The following is a 21,890-nucleotide window of genomic DNA, read 5'->3' on the forward strand; positions in this document are numbered from 1 at the left end:
AGATCTGGCATTTTCCGGCCAGATCCGTGGTGGATCTGGCCGGAAAAGGCCACAGCGGTGAACTTCCGGCCATTTCTGGTCGGAAGTCGCTGGTTGCCGGAATCTGACAAGTTGGGTTGATGGGGGTGTTTTTGTTAATTTTTAAACTTTTTTTTCAAGGGGTATTTATTGAAATTAATAACCTTATGGGGTTTTAATGTAATTAAAAAAATAGGGTAATATTTCTGGAATAATGTGCCAAACATTATTTGGAGAATAGGATCCAGAATACGGATAAAAATATTAAGCCAAACATGCAATAAAATATATATACAACAATATATATATTTAAATAATGACATTTTATTTATTTAGAATATACATACCACACAATATTTATTTAAATAAATATTCAATCTTACAAATTAAATCCAATACAAGATTAGATCCAGGCAACAACCTTTCCAGCAAATTTAATTGCTCCGTAAAATTTACCAAAATACCCCTTGTATGTAAATGACGAAAATGCCCCTCACTCATTATCTTCTTTAAATTGTATTTTAAGTGTGTTGACTCATAAGCTCCTCATCATATTGACAGTGAGTAATATCGCGATCAACACTCTATTAATCATCTCATTACACATAGACCAAAATTGGCCTCTAGCAAGACATCATAGCCCCCCAACAGATTCGGATTCAGCGTATTCGCTACCTATCAACAGATGGTTATCGTACAGTCAAATTATTTCATCATCTATTATCTCATCAAAGTTTGAAGCACAAAAATAATATCAGCTTCAAGTATGAACCATCTTGACATATTCAAATTCGGTTATCGGACTAATCGACCAACCGAGCAACAACTCGATTCCACTATGGCCATAGGTTTAAAGTTGTTGTCTCTTACTAAATGTCTCACCGAGATAATTTCTCCTGTACCCGTGATGAATCATTTGTTGATCCACCATAGTCATAGTGCACTTCTCAATGTAGTCAATCACTACCATACTAATAACCCTAAATAGGATTACGTTAAGCTAGTGTCAAACTACACCAATGTTTACACACAGCGCTCTGGTGATCTCAAGTCTAAGGACCACATGCACCACCATCTGTTAGAGGATGTATTCCATAGACATTGGAGTTGCCATCTATTGGAATCCTTTATATGGGCCACTTCGATAAACTTGTGAATAAGAAGCACCTATGCGTCGCACCAAGTTGTCACCTAACAACCTTGACATGTGAGATTTGTCACTACTTTCCGGTAGGGTCATTCAATACTATGATAGTCTTATCGTATTATCTGTGTCTTGAGTTAGGATAATACTGTGGCCACGGATGTTTCTAGAATGGTCACCAAATATGATCATAGAGATCTCACAATCAAGACTTATCACTACTTGATTCACTCGTCACGATTCAACCACTGTAAGGATAGATATTAACACATACATATAGAATATGATTTACATAATACAAACGATGCATTTTATTAATAGAATAACATGATTCATAGAGTCAATATACAACAATATGATTAGCTCTAGGGCATCTACTATAATAGTAATCTCATGAAAGAAACAATTCCTCCACAAAACCCTACAAGCCATAATCACCCTGTCTGTTTATAACAATCTGACCAAGGGTTATCCTGGTATCTACAAGAAATTGTCTCAACTCATTTGGAAGGGGAAGTCTCAAGCCACATTTAAAAGTGTAAGGATAAAAGACTACAAACCTCACTGGAGGGCTCAAAGCGTAACAATGTCTAGAATTTTATACTTAACCCTATAGTATATGAGCCTACTTTCACCAGTTTAGAGGGCTTAGTGTTGGCGCCACAATTTCCCACCCCTTGTCGCACCCTACGACTCCTTCTCTTAACAGGAGCTTTTACACTACTAATAATTTCCACGCTAGCAGTCTACAACCTACAGAACACACCACCACTCTTCTCATCACTTGACAAAGCCAAAATAGAAAGAACACAGCAAGGCAAGATTTATAAGGCAATGCTGGCGTCGAATCCCGACTATCGAAAATAGCTGCTAGGTGTCACGACCACAAGACCCACACGCCCAGCAATAGTTGTAACACAACTAACGTGGCAGGTGTAGATGCATAAATATGTCCCCATCAAACCGCCCACTCGCCATAATGGTCACCCACTTCTGTTAGAAGTCCAACCGCCATAAAATTGCAATTTCAAAATTCAAAACTTAACCGCCCAAAGGATTGTGGCGCAGAAGCCAAACCTTGAATAAAAAAGCAGTAGCGCTGTAGTACCTAGAACTCTGCAAGACTCTAAAAGCATGAGGGGCATATTTGGTTTATAGAAACAAGATTTTTACTCTGGAAACCAAGGTGCCTCTATAGTATCTGAATTTCCCTAAAGGCAAAACAGTAAAATCCTAAGAGAGCAAGATTATATTAATTATTTATTAAATTTAATTTTTTAAATAAAAAAGATGAGCCCTTATGTAAAAGAGGTGGAGAAATTATATTAAATGGCACAAATAGGGAGAGGGAGTTGAAAACTAGCACTTTTTGTAAAGTGTCTCAAGAAATATCACATTTTCACTTAGCAAAAATTTGGCAAAATGAAATTGTCCCAAATGACAAATCCCTACCTATTAATTCAAAACCCATGCTTTCACTCTAAAATCTCAACTAAAGACTTGATTTTGTGATCTTAAAGGAGAACTTTTTAATGAATTTCATGATATATTGGCTTATTAAATGTTTCACAAGAGAAAAGAGGTAAGTTTTGGTATTTGAAAGTTGTTTGAAATTTAAAATTTTGAGTATGTTGCATATATGTCTACGAAATCTGTTAAATAAGTCATTTTTGAAATTAGTTGTTGTTGTTATAGTTGAGTAAGCTTATATTTCAATAGATATGTTGAAAATTGGTGGTTTATGTGTAATCTGGGTATAAGTTTCAGCTAACTTCGAAGGATTCAGACAAAAAAATTGTTGGAGGTTGAAGATGAGTTTTGGTTGAAACCCACGTATTGTCTAGATTTGGCTAACTTTGCACTTGGTATGAAAGTGGTCGAATTGGCCAAATAAGGTTGAAACCACGTCATTCAGCCGAATTTGACCATTTTGATAGAACCTACCTTGCCAAATCTAAGTTGAATCTACCTAATTCAACCAAATCCCGATTTCTTCTTCATAAAATGACATGTAATCTTTGGCCAAATGTTTGAATCCGGTTGAATCCATGGGTTTTGGCCAAAAAATGCAAGTCTTCGTTTTCCATTTTCATGATCTGATTCCCATTCAATCCACCCAAATTCACATAATAACAGAACAATCAAACCAATATCTCAATTTAGACCAAAACTCCATTAAAAACCCTATATTTTGAAGCAAAACTTAATAAATAAGTCAAACTAAACCCTAAAAACTCTCTATACTTTGAATCTTTCATCCCTACACTTCTCAATAAAAAAATTTAGAAAAAAAAAAAAAAAAAGCAACATAATAATATTTTACAGCAACAAAATAACATTTCATAATAAGTTTATTGAAAAATTAGGAGAACAAGCATATTACATACCGTAGATCCGAAAACAAGCTAATGGAGTTGAAGATGGAGTGGAAGAGGTTAGAATTTATTTTTATGTAGGGATATTTTCATCTGAAATTTAATAGAAAATGAAAAAAAATGACAGTTTGTGAAAAAAAAAGTTAAAATATAACTACTTCTCAATTTCAGTCCAAAACCATGTCATTTAATATAATTTCTGGTGGATAATTTTGTATACAACGGAGGTGGGTCCACTTCTTTCCCACCTCCTCGTTTAGTCGTTTTCTCTGATTTTGTACTATCAAATTTTGTAAAACTTAGTCATTCCCCGGGCCTGAAAAATGAAAAGCACATTATTCAGACAGTAATGTTAGGTCCAGTGGTCCACATTCTTATCTAGCAATCCCCACTTCATAAATGGTCTCACCTGCTTATTATAGATCTCATCTATTCATTTATAAATTGAAACTGTCGTATTGAGAATTATGGGATAAGGTTATGAGATTGGATTGTATACCTAACATTAGTCATATTCATCTATACCTAAAACCTTCCGCGGGCCGACCTCGAATTTAATTTGCCGACGCACAGTCCTTGTTAAATTTCCAACAACAATCAGCTGATGGAAGTGGAAGAGAGTACAGAAAATGGGCGCTGATGAGCACATTGTGATGGTGCCACTGATGGCTCATGGCCATCTGATTCCTTTTCTGGCTTTAGCAAGACAGATCCAACAAAGAACAGGTTTCATCATAACCATTGCCAACACTCCTCTCAATATCCAGTACCTCAAATCCACCATTTCCACAGACTCAAATCCAAAACTACGTCTTGTTGAGCTCCCTTACAGCAGCTCCGATCATGGCCTCCCATCCAGTACTGAAAACACTGAGAACTTGCCGTTTGATCTAATTGGTACCTTTTATGCATCTTCAAAAAGCCTTAGCACCCCAGTTCATAAACTCATAATAGATATCAAAGAGAAAGAAGGCAAGCCTCCTCTTTGTATGATAACAGATGTTTTCTTTGGATGGGCTGTGGATGTTGCAAGAAGTGCAGGAACTATTAATGTTACTTTTTCGACATCCGGTGGCTATGGCACCTTGGCATATATGTCCTTGTGGCTGAATCTTCCTCATCGGAAAACAGATTCCGATGAGTTTCGTATACCGGGGTTTCCCGACAGATGTCGTTTGCATATCACACAACTGCATCGATTTTTAAGAATGGCCGATGGAAGTGATGAGTGGTCTAGATTTATGCAGCCACAGCTTTCGCAGTCATTGGGATCATATGGAATGTTATGCAATACAGTTGAAGAAATCGAGCCACAAGCAGTTGAATGGCTTAGAAATTATACAAAGCTTCCTGTTTGGACTATTGGTCCTCTTCTTCCCCGGCCTTTCCTCGAGAAATCATTACCTTCAGGCTTTACCGATTATAAACAACACTCAGGTAAAATTCCTGGAGTATCTCCTCAGATGTGTGTTGAATGGCTCGATTTGCAAGATCCTGATTCGGTTCTTTATATTTCTTTCGGTTCACAAAACACTATTAGCCCATCGCAAATGATGGAATTAGCTATAGGATTGGAAGGAAGTGAGAAACATTTCATTTGGGTCATAAGGCCACCTGTTGGTTTCGATTTAAGAGGTGAATTTAGAGCAGAATGGTTACCTGAAGGATTCGAAGAACGAGTGACGAAAAGAAAACAAGGCTTGTTGGTGAAAAACTGGGCACCCCAATTGGAGATTTTGTCGCATAAATCGACCGGAGCATTTTTAAGTCATTGTGGATGGAATTCAGTGATGGAGAGTTTAAGCCAAGGAGTGCCATTGATAGGGTGGCCTATGGCGGCAGAGCAATCTTACAATTCAATGATGTTGGTGGAGGAAATGTGTGTTTCTGTGGAGTTGACAAGAGGGCCGCTAAGTATTGAAGGGAAAGAGGTGAAAAGGGTAATAGAATTGGTTTTGAGTAAAACAGGTAAAGGAGAAGAAATAAGGCGAAATGCTGCAAAGATTAGAGAGCAAATGAGGGCATCAGTGAAGGAAGAAGGAGAAGAGAAGGGATCTTCTGTAAAAGCATTGGATGAGTTTTTGAGAAACATTTTGTCAAGGAGACAAGTGCAACAATCGATTGGTTGAAATAAATTTTATATAATTTGTTTTTCTGTTCTTTTTTGGATGAACATCTCAAGCTTTATTTAATTTTCTTAATTCTGGAAGATTATTCTGAATAAGATTATATTCTATTCTGAGCTCAACCACTACAGTTTTGCATACCTTAATCTGTCAAAAGAATATTATTTGCTTTGATAAGTGTGTTTCTGTCCTGTTCTACTAAAATTCCACCAAAGACTTGAAGAGAGTTTTTGTCATTGGTACTGTTTCAACGACTTTGATTGCTCTCCCCCGTTAATCAAAATCATCCATTGATTTAGGAGATGACCCTTTCCGCCCACAGTGGCTAAGAAATGCCCCTGTTGATTTCTATGACAATATCTCTAACTGGATTGCCCATTAGTGTACAATTAAACCTGTTTGTTTTTACTTATTCTTTCTTCAAACCCTGTTATTGGACTTGAAACATAAAACAATGGACTGGAAACACCAAACAGTGGACTCGAAGTTCAGATCTGGAGAAGATCCGTATACTAACAAAGATGGACTTGAAACATATTTATAAAATGTAAAAAAAAATCCGTATCACTTATTTTAACAAACTGATTTCTCTCAGTCTCCTTGAAACAATGGACCTAACAAAATCATCCAACACTTTTATGGAAGATCCCTTGGCTTCTCCTTCTTCCATCACTGATGCCCTTATTTGCTTTCTAATCTTTGCAGCATTTTGTTTCATTTCTTCTCCTTTCTGTGTCTTACTCATAGCCAATATTATTACCTCTTTCACCTCCTTCCCTACAATATTTTGCAATCCTCTTGTCAACTCTACAGAAACACCCATTTCCTCAACCAGCATCTTTGAATTGAAAGCTTGTTCTCCTGCCATAGCCCACCCGATCAATGGCACTCCTTGGCTTAAGCTCTTCATCACTGAATTCCACCCACAATGACTTAAAAATGCTCCAGTCGATTTGTGTGACAATGTCTCCAATTGAGGTGCCCAGTTTCTCACCAACAAGCCTTGTTTACTTTTTTTCACTCGTTCTTCGAAGCCTTCAGGCAACCATTCTGCTGTAAACTCACCTCTAAAGTCGAAACCGGTAGGTGGCCTTATGACCCAAATGAAACGTATCTCACTTTCTTCCAATCCTATGGCTAATTCCATCATTTGCGATGGGCTAATAGTATTTTGTGAACCAAAAGAAATATAAAGAACCGAATCAGGATACTGCAAATCAAGCCATTCAACACACATCTCTAGACTTATTCCATGAAGTTTACCCGAATGTTGTTTATGATTGCTAGACTGCACCGAAGACGACAACTTCTTGAGAAAAGCTGGCGGAAGAAGAGGACCAACAGTCCAAACAGGAATTTTGGTATATTTTCTCAGCCATTCCAATGCTTGTGGCCCAACTTCTTCAACTGTATTGCATAACATTCCATATGACCCTAATGACATTGAAATTTGGGGCTGCATAAACCTCGACCATGGATCAGTACCGTCAGCCATTCTGAAAAAATGATGCAGCTTTGTGACATGAAAACGACATCTTTCAGGAAACCCCGGAACATTGAAATCAGAGTCCATTTTCCTGTGAGGAAGAGTAAGCCATGTAGAAAAATATGCCAAGCTTCCATAGGCACCAGTTGTAGAACTTAGCAATATCAATAGCCCATCCAAAGAAAATATCTGTTATTGTACAAAGGGGAGTTTTACCTTCCTTTTCTGTGATATCCACTAAGAGATTATGAAGACATTTGAGATTTTCTGTTGAAGCAACAAATCTGCCAATTTGATCCAAAGACAAGTTCTCAGTGTTGGGTGGTAGGCCATGATCGGAGCTGCAGTAAGGAAGCTAGGCTAGGCGTATGTTTGGATTAGAATTGGTGGAGATGGTGGATTTTAGGTAGTGGATATTGAGAGGAGTGTTGGCAATGGTTATGGTGCAGCCAGTTGTATGGTGGATGTGCATTGCTAGAGACAGAAAAGGAATCAGATGGCCATGAGCCATCATTGGCAGCATCACAATGTGTTCATTGCGATGCATTTCTTCTTTGAATTTTTAGTGGTTGGGGACTCTGGTATGCTGGTAAGTTTGAACGAGACGAAGCTGACCTTCCAAAGTTCAAGTGTACGCATAAAATTCCACTGGTTTATGGTGCAGTGGATTTATTGTAAACGACAATCTTTAATTCCAATTATGGAAAACTGTGGTAATGCTGACAATTATTAGCGCAATTTGTTCGTCAAAATCACCGATTTACGCATGGATATCTTGTACAAAGAAAAGGTGCCACAATCTAACATGTTTTGATTCAATTTTCTTTGTCACATTTCACTCTGTTAATGGATTGCTTGAAGATTTGGAACTCGGGGCTATTTACCCTTTGCATCCCTGAGGTTTGTTTACTTTGCCATAGTACTATAGTGTACAAACACTTTGGATAAATAACATCAATATGTTGCCCCACTTTTTTAACTCCGTAAGAGGTTTCTAAAGTATACAGTTCTTCAATATGTCAGATTTACCCTTATGACGTTAAGAAAGTGGGTAAACAACACTTACATGTTACATCTATCATCTAACAAGATTAAAGTGTTTGTATCCCATGATACTGAGACAGGTAGAACTTACCTCAAACCTCAAGGATGAAAGTGTCAATATCACTTTGGACCCATGTCACCCATCCATTGCACTAGTACACTACCCATTTCGAATTGACTGGAAAAGGCTTTATGCTTAGAGGCCTTGCTTTTCTATTCTGTTCCTCCTTAGTGTAGTGAAACAAATTAAGACGATCAAAAGCTAGGAGAAGTATAATATAATATTTGTATTTTACAGTTCTTCTATTGAAACACGTAACAACAAAATGGTTCATTTAGTACATAAAATGTAACCACATATAAGATAGATCTCACAAACCAAAAAAAATGAATCTCAAATCTACAACGATGAAGAATGACCAGTAGTGACAAAACAATCCACACACTATAATTGTACTTGACAGTATATACTCACACAAAGACTAAAGCTGAAAAAAAGAATAATCTTACAACAAATAACTTAATTGGCCCAGTCTTATTCTTAATGGTTCCTTTTTGGACAGAACCAGTCCATCAATAGCAAGGGCAATTGAGCACCAAATTTCATTATACAGACCTCAAGAAGATGCAGTGGAAGTGGGTTTGGATGGATTGAATGCCACCTGTTCAGCACAAGTGAGTTCTTCATTCGGCCCTGCCTCCTCTCGGCCAACTCCCATTAAATCAAGGTAATACAAGTAATGGGAGATAATGTTGTTCATGGGATCAATATCACCCTGACCGCATACAAGATCACCATAGAGGATATTCATTGTGGTGCCAAAGTTAGCCCCCCGCTTGGACAAAGTGTCGTTCTTGGTCGGCTTCCAGTTGCCAACAAAGGCATCATGGGATGAAGGCTGGGTTTTCTTGATCGGGGTCATCCACTTCCAAATTGCAGTCTGGAAGGCAAGGGTAGCATTCTGTTCAATGTATTCTGGATGGTTCAAAAGATCCACCTTCAAAGCTTCTCCTACAGCTCCATAGTTGAAGTTCCTATAACAAAAACACCAAGAAAAGCATCATTTGAATTGCGTTTTAAAGGAACTCATACATAGGCTATTATCATTGTCATTCCACGGAAAATACTAACAAAAATTCTTCCAAAGAAAGAGTGTAACGCATGTGTTCCAAGAAAAGTATCATTTGAATTGTCTTCCAAAAGAACTCAGTCACACGGGCTAATATCATTGTGATTTCCATGGAAAAACAACATTCCATTGAAAGAAAGACTGTGTAGCATGCCAGAAAATAACAATGAAAGAGTATTTCAATTACATAACAGAATAAAAGATGCATACCAATAAATAGGAATTGCACCACGACCATAGTATTCAGCTCCAGGGCTGCAAGGATAGGTGAATTTGTAGGAGTCATCACAGTATGACTGGCTTGGGCTCATTTCCCTGTTGTAGCAAAGTCCCCATGCCAATGGTCCTCCAGTGGCCACTCCATAACCACCTAATATAGCCATCAACCATCACAAATTAAGTAAACAATAAAAGAGTGTGATTGAATACAAGACAACCGATTGAAATTTCAAACACGATTAAATCTAATGAAAAGTACTTTAAAACTTCAAATTCTAATAGTGTGTTTGGAACAGATAAAAAAATATTGCTCAATTCCAACGTAATTATACTTTAGGACTGGAAATTAAGAATTTAAGCTGACAGTTGCTAAGGGCTTGCTCATTATCATTTCAGCTATTTTATGATGTACAAACAAAACTGTAGATAAAATGATTTCAACGTAATTGGAAAACGAATTAGACATTATATCAGCTTTCTGAAGACAGAATTCAGAAAACACACAAAACTCCAATTTTATTTCTCTAAAATCTCTTTTCAAGATTATCAAATATCAGTACTAGAGTGATTTTCCCAATTTTAGTTCTTCAAAACTGTTTTCAGTATAAAAATAAACACATTCACGTATCTCAATAATGCAAAATTTAACTACTTTCGTTCTACAAAACAATTTCAAAAACAATTACCCAATACATTTACAAAAACAAACCCTAATTACTTTGCAAATATGACCCCGTCTCCATCCAAATCAAATCTAAGACGAAATTGCCTAAATAAATTCAACTCTTTTGAGTACATATCCACGTAATACACTTGAATTCAACTTAATAAACCATGAAATTCAATTAAATTTCATTTTTAACATCAATCCAGCACTATAAATTCAGTTCTTTTTTTAGCAATTTTCAAGAACTCTTACTGAAACAATCGCAGACATATTCAATATCTCCAAAACACAAAATTTAACAACTTTTTTCTTTCTACAAAACAATTGCTCAATACATTTCCAAACAATTAGAATAAAAAATAAATAAATTAATTAATTAAGTAAATATAAAATTAAATTAAATGAAAGAACTCACAAGAAGTCTTGCAGCCAACATGAGCGAGAAACGCGGCAACCTCCTTCATCTGCATGAGCTTCCCGCCAGTTGTACCAAATCCAAGCGGCTGAAACATAGCCGAAGCCAATACAAAAGCTTGATAATCCCAGAAGCCCACAGCGTGAGCCACTGGCGAATTTCTTTTCGAAAATAAATTCTCAAACTGGTACGTCTGAAAAAAATCCGAAATCGTCTCATTACAACAATACTTTGACCACGTGCTACACTCCCAACCTCTCGTGCACACTTTTTTCCCCTTCACCTTCTTAACCACCGTCTTCTCCGAGAGATCTCCGTTAACGCCGAGTGTAAACAGAGTTGACAGCGCCAGAAACGCCGTTAGCGTCACGAGAATGCTCCTCATTGTTGTTACTGAGAATGAGATCGATTGGATTGGAGAAAGAATGAAAATGAAGGCGAAGAAATAAGGAAAGAAGGGAGTGTTAGATCGCGGGTCTTTGTCAGGGTGTGTAGACGAGTGGTGCCATGTGTTGTTGAGTTAAAAGTCGAACAAGTTTTGATGGAATCGACGGTAGAGATCGCGTAGGTGAGGAAAGATGGTGGAGATATAAGGGAGAACAGGCTGGATTTGGAGGAAAGGAACAATTTAAAGGGAGTGACCCCACTAAACTCCACCGACAACTAACAACGTAGTAAACCCAAGTCCAAGTCACTCCCGGGTAAAATTTGTAACACCTATTTTTCTTTTTTCTGTTTAATTTATTTCAGTTAATTATTTTCATTTCTATAATCATAATTTTCATTATTTTTTAACCTACTTAATAAAAAAATTTAATTAAAACATCGAATTAAATTGAAACACATAACAAAATCAGGCTGCACACATACTGGCTCAAGCAAACTTACCAATTGCCTTTGGCCTTTCCTTAAGTTATGGTCTCGCTAAATAAATTATTTTTTCATTAATACTAAATTAATGTTATTAATATCCCTCCAAATAAGATATATTTTGTGTTATTCATTTCCACAATAAATATTTATAATTTTGTTATGCTAAAAATACACACTAATGTCAATATCACCAATCAGAATTCAACAAACACTTAAAGATAAGGTGGTATTAGTTGTCAAAAATTCAAACCGCCTCCAATTAAGATAAGAATTAATAAGTGATCTCCACGTGTCAAGACAACTTGTAAAAGCACTCATTACATTGATCTCAAATATATAAATGGACACCTCTCTTCATGAAAAAATGAGGTTGAGCATAGATTTTAGTTTCATTATTTTTCTCTGTAAACAAAGTTTTTCTTCATCTTTATAAGTCATACTGACAATATCATAAAAATAATCAAAGAATAATAAAATAACATTGGATGTAGGATTCGCTTTAAGCATCTGAATCACTATAAAAATCCCTCTTATCCATCTTTTATTTATGTTTCATCAAACATATATCATCTCAGCACCATAAACACTTCTCATGAATCATTCACATGTAATTTCTAAGAACAACTTAGCACTTAGTACGTGCGAGTCGTTGGTACCAAAATCACGCATCAACAAATCTCTATAATCTAAATTTAGGAGTCAAAATATTATATTTATACATTTCTTTTTGTAATAAAATATTAAATTTTATAACTCTAATATGTTTTCATTGTTTAATCTATAAACTTTTTTAAGTTATTATTAATTAATGGTAATGAATTTGTGTCATTTATCTGTATTACAATAATCTGACTCTTTCCTTTAATGCTATAGATAGGATAACACAAAAAGACAAAAGAAAAATTATTTATATTAGTTTAAATTTTAAAAATATTACACATAAAATATGATAATAGGTATTACACATTTTATTTTAGGGTTGTTACAATTAATTTTAAATGTATATTCTCTTAATAATAACGAATATTCATTTCATTGCATGAATTTGAATAAAAATAAAATAAAATAAAAACTTAATGAATTTTTTTCCTATTAAAATGAGGTCTCCACGTTCATTGAACCAATTTTGGTACACGCGTAAGGGTGTTTTTAGTTAACCACAAGTTCCCACCCAAAAAATGGTCATTGACAAATTCATACCCATTCACTTTTTAAATACCTTTTTAGTATCCAAAACATAATTTTGTTAGTAACTTTCATTGTGAGGAATGGCAACATGATTAAAAGTCCATTATTAATGAAGGCAAAATGATCAACAAACATTGGCAACTGAAGAAAAAGAAAAGAACAAGGATGGTGCACGTTAGCAGCGTTCATAACTGGCAGTTTTTGTCGTTTTTCGGCTGATCCCGATGTTTAAAATCACTTCTGAGACCACCCACACAATCCCCATCACCTCCTCTACGAAGCCCAAGCCTCCATTTGCCATAATCACTCACCATTTCCCACCACCACCTCCATTCGCATGGCCAACTCTTCAAGCCAGATTTCCGGTCGATTTCTTTGCCATAAATTCCCCCAGACACCACCATCACACTCCCCACAACCTACTCTACAAAATCGGTGCCTCCATCACTGTACCTTGCTCGTCGATCACTGTCATGCACCGCGCAACCTTTCAACTTTCAAGCCGATTTTTGGTGTTGGAAATCATCCCTACCAACACCAATTGACTCCTTGGATCTTCCACTCCAAAAAGCCCCAACATTCTCGATCCCGTTTGCTCACCAATCACCAGAGACTGAAGCTTCCCCACCCTAGGGTTTTTCGAGTTTTAATTGGATTAATTGGGTTTGATTCATTCATTTTTTGTGTTTGTTGGGTTGAAATACAATCAAGGAATGTTTGTTTGTAGTATTTTTTGGTTGTCGGCACTCCCCAATGCTGGTGGCAATTGCGCGCAATGGAAGAGGCTAAGAAGAGGGGTTTTTTCGTAAATCATTATATTTCCCCCCAAATCAGAGGAAAACATATTATTTAAATAGTAAAGGGGCATTTTAAAAGTCTATGGGTGAGAAAGTGTCAATTGACCATTTTTTGGGTGGGAACATAACGGGTGCATTTGGTTTATTATTTTGGATAAGATTTTGGGAATAATATTGGGTAGTTGAATAGGGAAGTATTATGAGGTAAAATTTAAAAATTTCTAAAAAACCCCCTAGGTTTGCTAATTTAACTAAACACCCCAATATATAAAAAATTGTAAAATGACAAAAACACCCCCCCACCCCACCCGCAATGCCAAATTCCGGCTACCACCGTCGGAATCTGGCCGAAAAATTACGTTACAACACAGACCAGTCGGATCTGTGTCGTAACATGTCGATATGGCCTTTCCATCCAGATTCACCACGGATTTGGCCGGAAAAGGCTAGATCGAAGACTAGAAGTGGTCGTCGACGGCCGCAAAAGTCCATCTTTGGTCGTCGTTGTGGATCTGGCCGGAAAAGGCCAGATCGGTGACTTATCAGCCTTTTCTAGTCGTGGTGTAAGCCGTTGTAACAGATTCCGGCTACCACCGACGGTGGTTGCCGCAATCTGGCAAGTATGGGTTTAGGGGGTATTTTTGTTACTTTTTAAACTTTTTTCTGGGGGTATTTAATGAAATTAATAAACTTAAAGGGTCTAAAAGTAATTAAAAAATACAATAATATTTCTCAAATAATGTGCCAAACAATATTTGGGGAATAGGATTAGGAATATGGATAATAATATGGAACCAAACGCACCAGTCGTTAACTCTTTTTTCCTTTTCCTTTGTCTTTTTTTTTTTTTTCTTTTCTCTAAAACTAGTAAAGAATCTGACATTTATGATATTAATTAACTTACTGTTAGGGCCAAAAATTGTCTTGAGCCTGATGAGGCCCAATAATAAAATAAACATGTCATGGCCCAAGGCCTCAGCCCAATCTCGATTGGGCCTACGCTTAAAGTCACCTTGTGAACCACTCACTCTATGAGTTGGGCTATCCTATAAGTAAAGCTAAACTGGGTTTCAACCCATTAGCCTACAACAATCTATAAATAGGAAATCAGAATCTCATTCTATTTCCTCTTCTACTAAGATTTCAAATCTTACTCAAACTATTAAACTTAATCTGATAAAGTTAAGAAATTATATTTCTTTCCTGATGGGGATTATCTCCCAAAATAGGACTCAATGTCCTACTAGGATTTCAACCCCTTGGGTTCACTATAAAAACAGACGTATGCCCTCTCATTAGAAAAAATAATCAATCTCAACTACTCAAAACCATTTATTTGCTCATGAAGTTCTTGCTTCCAAGAACCCGACGCCTCCGCTGTAGTCCTAGCTCTGACAAGACTATTGGTAACCCTTCTTCTCCTTAATTCTTATCAAATAATCTCTTTTAGTCTTGCTGACTTGAGCATCGGAGTGCCTATAGCAAACACCACCCTGGTGTTTTCCGTAAGCTTCACGCTTGTCTTTTCATGTGTGTTGGTCTAGTGGATTGTCAGTGGCCTCAACCTCACGGGGTTAGACCCTATTTTCATGACAGTAGATTTTTTTCATCTATAGTTTGGTGCCCACCGTGGGACCCTGACAATTATCTGCCAACAATGACTTGCAACATGAGAGGAGATTCCTATGAGCAACAAAACTGGATGAAAATTTTGCACCATAAGCATCAACGGGTTCAGTCTCAGATGGCGATGATAGAACCAAGCTTTTTTGGTATATAAGGGATTTGAATCACAGACTCCATCTCCTCCACGACATAGGACTCTATCTCCAGTCAAGAGGAAGTCTCCAATGACTATAGGAGATCACCTGTGCAATCTCCTAGAGGAAATGAGAATCCATGAAAGTTGCACATCGATGTTCCAACTCTCTAAGATCACCACCTGGAAATTCAAAGGACAAGAATGATTTACGTAAGAGGTTAACTTTTTCACCATCATCAGAGAGATATCATACTATACCAGAATCACCTCCACGTGCAACAAGGAAAATGAGTGTTTTTGAAGATAGGTCTTTTAGTACGTATGAAAGTCTTGGGAGGCAGACCAAACATGCAAGGATTCATGATGGCAGCTTGAGCCCTCCACAAAAAACCAAGAGAAAAACCTTGTCAAGGTGGTCCAGATACAAGCATAAAAAACCAAAAAAAAAAAAAGTCTATTCTCCAGTCGAAGTAGTGTTTTATCGCCATCCCCCCGAGTCTAGGAGCCAACCAGCTTGGAACCTTCTCACATGGCCATACCACTAACTCTTACGGTCTCCATAAGATTTCAACAAAGATCACTTGACTCCATTAACCTTCATTAGACTCTGCTTAATCTCTGTTAACTTAGTATACGAAGCCAGAATCATTATCCCCACTCGACTCTGCCGAAATTTGGCAACACGACAAAACCACTCAACCTAATCACCAGGCAAACAAGAAGAATTAAAGAGGCTGACACTTGGAGTAGGAGCCGTCTTCAATCTCCATTCGACTCGGTCTCTTGTCAAGAGGATCACCTGAGGCAGTCGGCCAAGCAAAATTGAAGTGAGTCTCTGCTGTCACTTGGCTTTTTGAGGTCTCGTAAATTGAATCACTCAGAGTCTCGGACTAATCCCCTCAGTCCATGGCAACTGAAAAATATTTGCCATGGCTAGTTTCAACTCTTTTGCCCCTCCACATAAACTTATCCTTCATTTGGCCTTGCATGAGCATGCCAGGTGTCACTTCTCCACTCAACTCGGTCAACCTTACCGAGTCGAGCAACGCAAAGCCAGCCTTCTAGAAATGTGATGAGAATGCAAAATATCATATTTACCCCCCTTAATGTCTAGTATTTTATACTTATTTGTTGCCTAAAATGTACTGATTATTATTCTATTTTGATTTAGGAAGCAAATGGAGGTGTTAATTGCAAAACGGAACTAATTAAGTGAATTCGGACAGTTTCGACATTGTTTCGTAATCCAGGCATAACTCTCTCATCCGAGCTCTGATTGAGATGATTCAAAATTCTGTGGAACGTTAAGAAATATATCTACAACTTTCATGTTTTGAGTTTGGAAAGATACTCACTGAATCAAGGTTGTAATCGAGCTTGAAGTTGACGCATCTGCACTAGACGTCCTGGAGCATTCTGCCTTGTCATGCAAATCAATTGGGCAGTTTATTATTGGAAGATTTGAGGACATGTGGCACGCAAGTTACAGCTCAGAATCACCACTTTCCTATTTTATTTTAGGACTTTATCTTATTTTCAATTAATTAGAATCAAATTAGGATTAATGTTATTTTAGGATTTTAGAATATTTCTTTTAGGAGATTTAGTGGGATTCAAATACTTGAACTGGATTTTTGTTAAAGGGATCAAATTAGGGTTTTTGAGGGGGACCACGCCTCTCTCTTCTCTTCTTTGGAATTTTTCTTTCTTTTTGAGTTTTGATTATGGCCATGAGCGGCTAAAACTTTTGTAACTTGGTTGTCGGAAACGGAGACCTCGGAATCAACCAACTATGAGATCTAATCTATTTTATTTTAGTGTTCAATTTTCGTGTTTGAGTATTGAATGTTATTTTGTGCATATCTTCATGATTGATGCATTTAATTACTAGGAGGCCTACTAGTGTATTATTTGTTGCAATCTACTGCTAAGTTTGATATCAAATCCGTAATTGTTTGATCCCTCTAACTTGTGAAGCAATTAGGGTTAATAATTTGCTGCGTCAGGAATTAGTAATCTTAAGAAGAACATTCAATTAAATTAAATACAACCGCTTGTGTTTATGTTGTTTAGCTTCATCGATTTCTCTAATTTTTAAGGCTGTCATTAGATTAAATCTTTAGCGCTTGTCTAGGATTGTTTAATGGTAAGATTAATTAAGATCGCTTGTTTCCTAATTAATTACAATTAAGGAGAGATAGGAAAATAGTTCCAACGGTGAATATTCAAAGTAAGAATTGATTTAGTTTTGCATCAATGATCAGTTGTAAGATTCCGATGGTGGATGTTGACTGAGACCAAGTTTCGTTATATTAATTGATTTCGATTTGAATTGTTTTTTTTTTTTTGTTTTTTTGTTTTTGCTAAGATTGTTTTCGATTTTACTCAAAACCCCCGAGCCTTATTCACATCATAGAAAATTCGGCTAGACACTCTTCGTGGGATCGACTCTTGCTTACCCTATTTACAGTTCAGTAGGTAGGTTAGGAAGGTTTTTAATCTTGGTTGCCTACAACAGCACACCAAAATGCCAACAATTATCTTGCTTATTAACTCAAGCTTGCGGTCTCCTATTAGCTCGGCTTCCTCAAGAATTTCACTTACAACTTTGTATGGAGGCATCGCGTGTTATAAAAGATAGTTGGTGGCTCACCGATGGGAAAGGATCGCCGTTTGAGCCAAACTGTGCTATTGGCTGTGCCTTGCCGGATCCAACATGAGCTGCTGAATACAATACATCAATAACCATTGGTAACATAGTTGCGTTGCTGCATGCTTGCTTCATTAATCTCTTGTAAGAATGGCTAAAAGGGACGCATGCCATCATTAAACACCTCCTGCCCTGACCCTCTCTTTCACTCTTTCAAACTTTTCACTCTTTCTTTCTCTCTAACGTTCAATGAGAAGTAACAAAAAGACAAAAAGAGCACACGCGGCAAACTGCCATTCGCAGCAACAACGATAGTAGGAAAACTTACAGCTTGAACAGTCGCAATCTTCTCAACAACTAGGTATGCAATCATCATTCGATGTGCGATTTTCTTTGACCCAATCAGCCTCTCTCTAGTCTGTAGTAAAACCATCAGTCATTTGTTCAACAATCTGATACAACCCATGACTCAACCACACCCACAATCAGTTTGTAGGCCAGAACAATAACAACAACAACATATATTAATCCCTTCTGGTCAAATTCGAATATGCTGCCTCCACCAGTTGGAGTCTTCCAAACTCATGAAGGCCTTCCTAAACATGTTCGCGACTTTTGCGTTGACACGGGAATATATGCACCAACCAGCTTCACTCAGCTAATACGGGTTAGCAACACCATCAGAAACCCCACTCAGCAGTAATAACCGAGTGAGAATATTTTTCGGTACAATGCTAGCACTTGAAGGGGAAAAGATGTCTCATTTCAACTCAACATGTTAGGCGCCACTGCATGACAATCGGCTTGTTGCTTAAAACATGCGCGCTATGCATGTCTCTTCTCCAGGTAAGATTATTCTTCCCTTGGTCTTGCACCACTTCTCCATATAGCTTGTTACTTGATACGTGCATGACATTTTTCATTTGAGTTTTATCTTTCATTCGTTCTTGCACATGCACGCCATTACTTCTCTTATTCAATTTATTGTGGATAATTGCATACCATGCAAAATACCATATGAAGTTTTTTCAAGTCGTCTACTATGTTCACCCTCAATTGATATACATCAACTCGGACGCGAGGCCCAAATTACATCGACAATCAGTCACACCGACAGGGCCTCAGTTCTCAGCATCTACAAATTTTTTCAACTACAATTGATTTACGTCGACTCGGATGCGAGACCCAAATTACATCGACAGTCGGTCACACTGACAGGGTCTTGGTATTCAGTATCTATAATTTTTTCAACTACAATTGGTTTACATCGACTCGGCCACAAGATCCAATACATTGATTTTCAACTACAAGTCGGTCACACCAACTCGACCACAAGCTTCACTTGGCATACACCGTCTAATCATCAACATGAACCGAGCCAAGTGGGAAGTACACATTGCCATCTCTAAGTGATTCGATAGAGGGTTATGATTCACACATTCTTACACTTACAGAAGGAACAACATACTCTCCAGGATACTCAACCTCCCCACTCAAGTGGTCGAGTGAACATCCATATTTCTCCTAACTCAGGTTGGTCGAGCAAACTTCTCCCAACTCAGGTTGGTCAAGCAAACTTCTCCCAACTCAGGTTTGTCAAGCATTCACCTCCCAACTCAAGTTGGTAAAACAAACTTCTCTCAACTCAGGTTGGTCGAGCATTTACCTCCCAACTCAGGTTGGTCGACATTTATCTCCTAACTCAGGTTGGTCGAGTAAACCTCTCCCAACTCACGTTGGTCGAGCATTCACCTCCCAACTCAGGTTGGTTGAGTAAACTTTTCCCAACTCAGGTTGGTCGAGCAAACTTCTCCCAACTCAGGTTGGTCAAGCATCCACCTCTCAACTCAGGTTGGTTGAGTAAACTTCTCCCAACTCAGGTTGGTTGAGCAAACTTCTCCCAACTCAGGTTGGTCTAGCAAACTCCTCCTAACTTAAGTTGGTCGAACAAATACCTCCCAACTCAGGTTGGTCAAACAAACTCCTCCCAACTCAGGTTGGTCGAGTGAACTTTCTCCAAACAACGGTTCATTCGACCTAACGAGCTGCTAGCACTGATCTGCTCAGTCCGCACTCATTCGATTAAATCTAATCTCTAAGCTAAATACCCTTTAGCTTATAAAGTGGGGGACTAACTGTTAGAGCCAAAAATCATCTTGAGCCTACGAGGCCCAATAACGAAATAAACATGTCATGGCCCAAAGCCTCAGCCCAATCTCGATTGCACCTATGCTTAAAGTCACCTTGTGAACCACTCACTCTATGAGTTGGTCTATCCTATAAGTTAAGCTAAACTAGGTTTCAAGCCATTAGCCTGCAACAGTTCATAAATAGGAAATCAGAATCCCATTTTATTTCCTCTTTTACTAAGATTATAAATCTTACTCAAACTATTAAACTTAATCTGATAAAGTCAAGAAATCATATTTCTTTCCTGATAAAGATTATCTCCCAAAATAGGACTCAGTGTCCTACTAGGATTCCAACCCCTTGGGTTCACTATAAAAACAGAGGTATGCCCTCCCATTAGAAAAAATAATCAATCTCAACTACTCAAAATCATCTATTTGCTCCTGAAGTTCTTGCTCCTAAGAACCCGATGCCTCTGCTGTAGTCCTAGCCTCTGACAAGACTCCTGGTAACCTTTCTTCTTCTTAATTCTTATCAAATAATTTCTTTCAGCCTTGCTGACTTGAGCGTCGGAGTGCCTACGGCAAACACCACCCTAGTATTTTCCGTAAGTTTCACGCTTGTCCTTCTATGTGTACTGGTCTAGTAGATTGTCAGTGGCCTCAACCTCACGGGATCAGGCCTTATTTTCATGACGGTAGATTTTTTGCATCTACACTTACCACAAAAAAAAAAAAAAAAAAGTAATTATTAACAAGTGATATAAAATCATGGGATTTTGCTAAATTATATGTGTTGCTATTTGTGTACAAATTATACAAATTTTTGTATATAAATTGATGTAGTAAAACTATTTTATTATCACATTTTTTTNCCTAATCTGATCTCTCTTTTAAAAATATCTAAATTCTAATTCTAATTCTAATTCTAATTCTACTCAATCTCCTCAAAATATTCTAATATCCTAAAGTAACATTTATCCTAATCTGATTAATTGGAAATAAAATAATAAAGTCCTAAAATAAAATAGGAAAGTGGTGTTTTCCAGCTGTAATTTGCGTACAAAAGGTATTCAAAACTTCTTATAATAATCTGTCTATTTGAATTGCATGACAAGGCGGAATGTTCCAGAACGTCGACAGTGCATGTGCTTCAACTTCAAGCTGGATTACAACCTTGATGCAGCGAGTTTCTCTCCAAACTCAAAACATCAAAGTTGTATATCTCTTTCTTACCGTTCCACAGCATTTTGAATCATCCCAATCGAAGCTCGGATGAGAGAGTTATACCCAGATTACGAAACAATTTCGAAACTGTCCGAATTTACTTAATTAGTTCCGTTTTGCAATTAACGCCTCCGTTTGCATCCTAAATCAAAATAGAATAATAATGAGTACATTTAGGCAGCAAATAAGTATAAAATACTAGACATTAAGGGGGGGTAAATATGACATTTTGCATTCTCATAAGTGAGATTATCTGTGCAAATCCCTCTTTATGTCACATTGCCCACATTCTAGAGTGATTTACGCGATTTGGAGCAGGGATTGGACACGTGGGATTATCACAGCTCCTGGCTGGCCTGGCGCGCGCCCACTATTTTGACAGAAGCAGGCTGCGGGTCTACCCATGTTCTGATTTTTGCAGGCTGACTGGACCTTACGTCAACCCTATACTTTTCAGGCATAACAGAATATACATTCAATAAATTTTATTTATATATAAAAAAACAAAAACAAAAACATTTTAACTTCAGTTTCGTTACATTAGATTTCAACTTGAAGTGAATTGACGCGTAACAACTCCGTTTTCGTTCCAATTATCAATCATTTCGTTTAATTCATTAATTCAATTCTCTCTTGTTAA

At 37.4% G+C, this 21,890-nt stretch overlaps 2 protein-coding genes and 1 pseudogene across 2 annotated transcripts; 1 reads left to right on the forward strand and 2 right to left on the reverse strand.

Moving 5' to 3' along the window:
* Positions 1-3,988: 3,988 nt before the first annotated feature.
* On the forward strand, positions 3,989-5,785 carry LOC116144735 (UDP-glycosyltransferase 92A1-like). The gene has a single exon (XM_031430172.1). It carries the CDS (start codon positions 4,167-4,169, stop codon positions 5,664-5,666), a length of 1,500 nt encoding a protein of 499 aa, XP_031286032.1. The 5' UTR covers positions 3,989-4,166; the 3' UTR covers positions 5,667-5,785.
* Positions 5,786-6,229: 444 nt separating this feature from the next.
* LOC116144743 lies at positions 6,230-7,724 on the reverse strand (annotated as a pseudogene).
* Positions 7,725-8,494: 770 nt separating this feature from the next.
* On the reverse strand, positions 8,495-11,141 carry LOC116144731 (chitinase-like protein 1; the record flags this gene model as incomplete). The annotated part of the gene is made up of 3 exons (XM_031430167.1): positions 8,495-9,228; positions 9,534-9,693; positions 10,625-11,141. Coding segments are annotated over 3 exons (1,095 nt in total), but the record flags the coding sequence as incomplete, so codon positions are not given.
* Between the last annotated feature and the right edge of the window lie 10,749 nt (positions 11,142-21,890).

This window comes from Pistacia vera, unplaced genomic scaffold (assembly GCF_008641045.1).
Source record: "Pistacia vera cultivar Batoury unplaced genomic scaffold, PisVer_v2 Contig454, whole genome shotgun sequence".
NCBI lineage: Eukaryota > Viridiplantae > Streptophyta > Magnoliopsida > Sapindales > Anacardiaceae > Pistacia > Pistacia vera.

Bases quoted from the DNA above. Each gene is read 5' to 3' on its own strand.
- LOC116144735 (XM_031430172.1), top strand. From the start codon at position 4,167: ATGGGCGCTGATGAGCACATTGTGATGGTGCCACTGATGGCTCATGGC.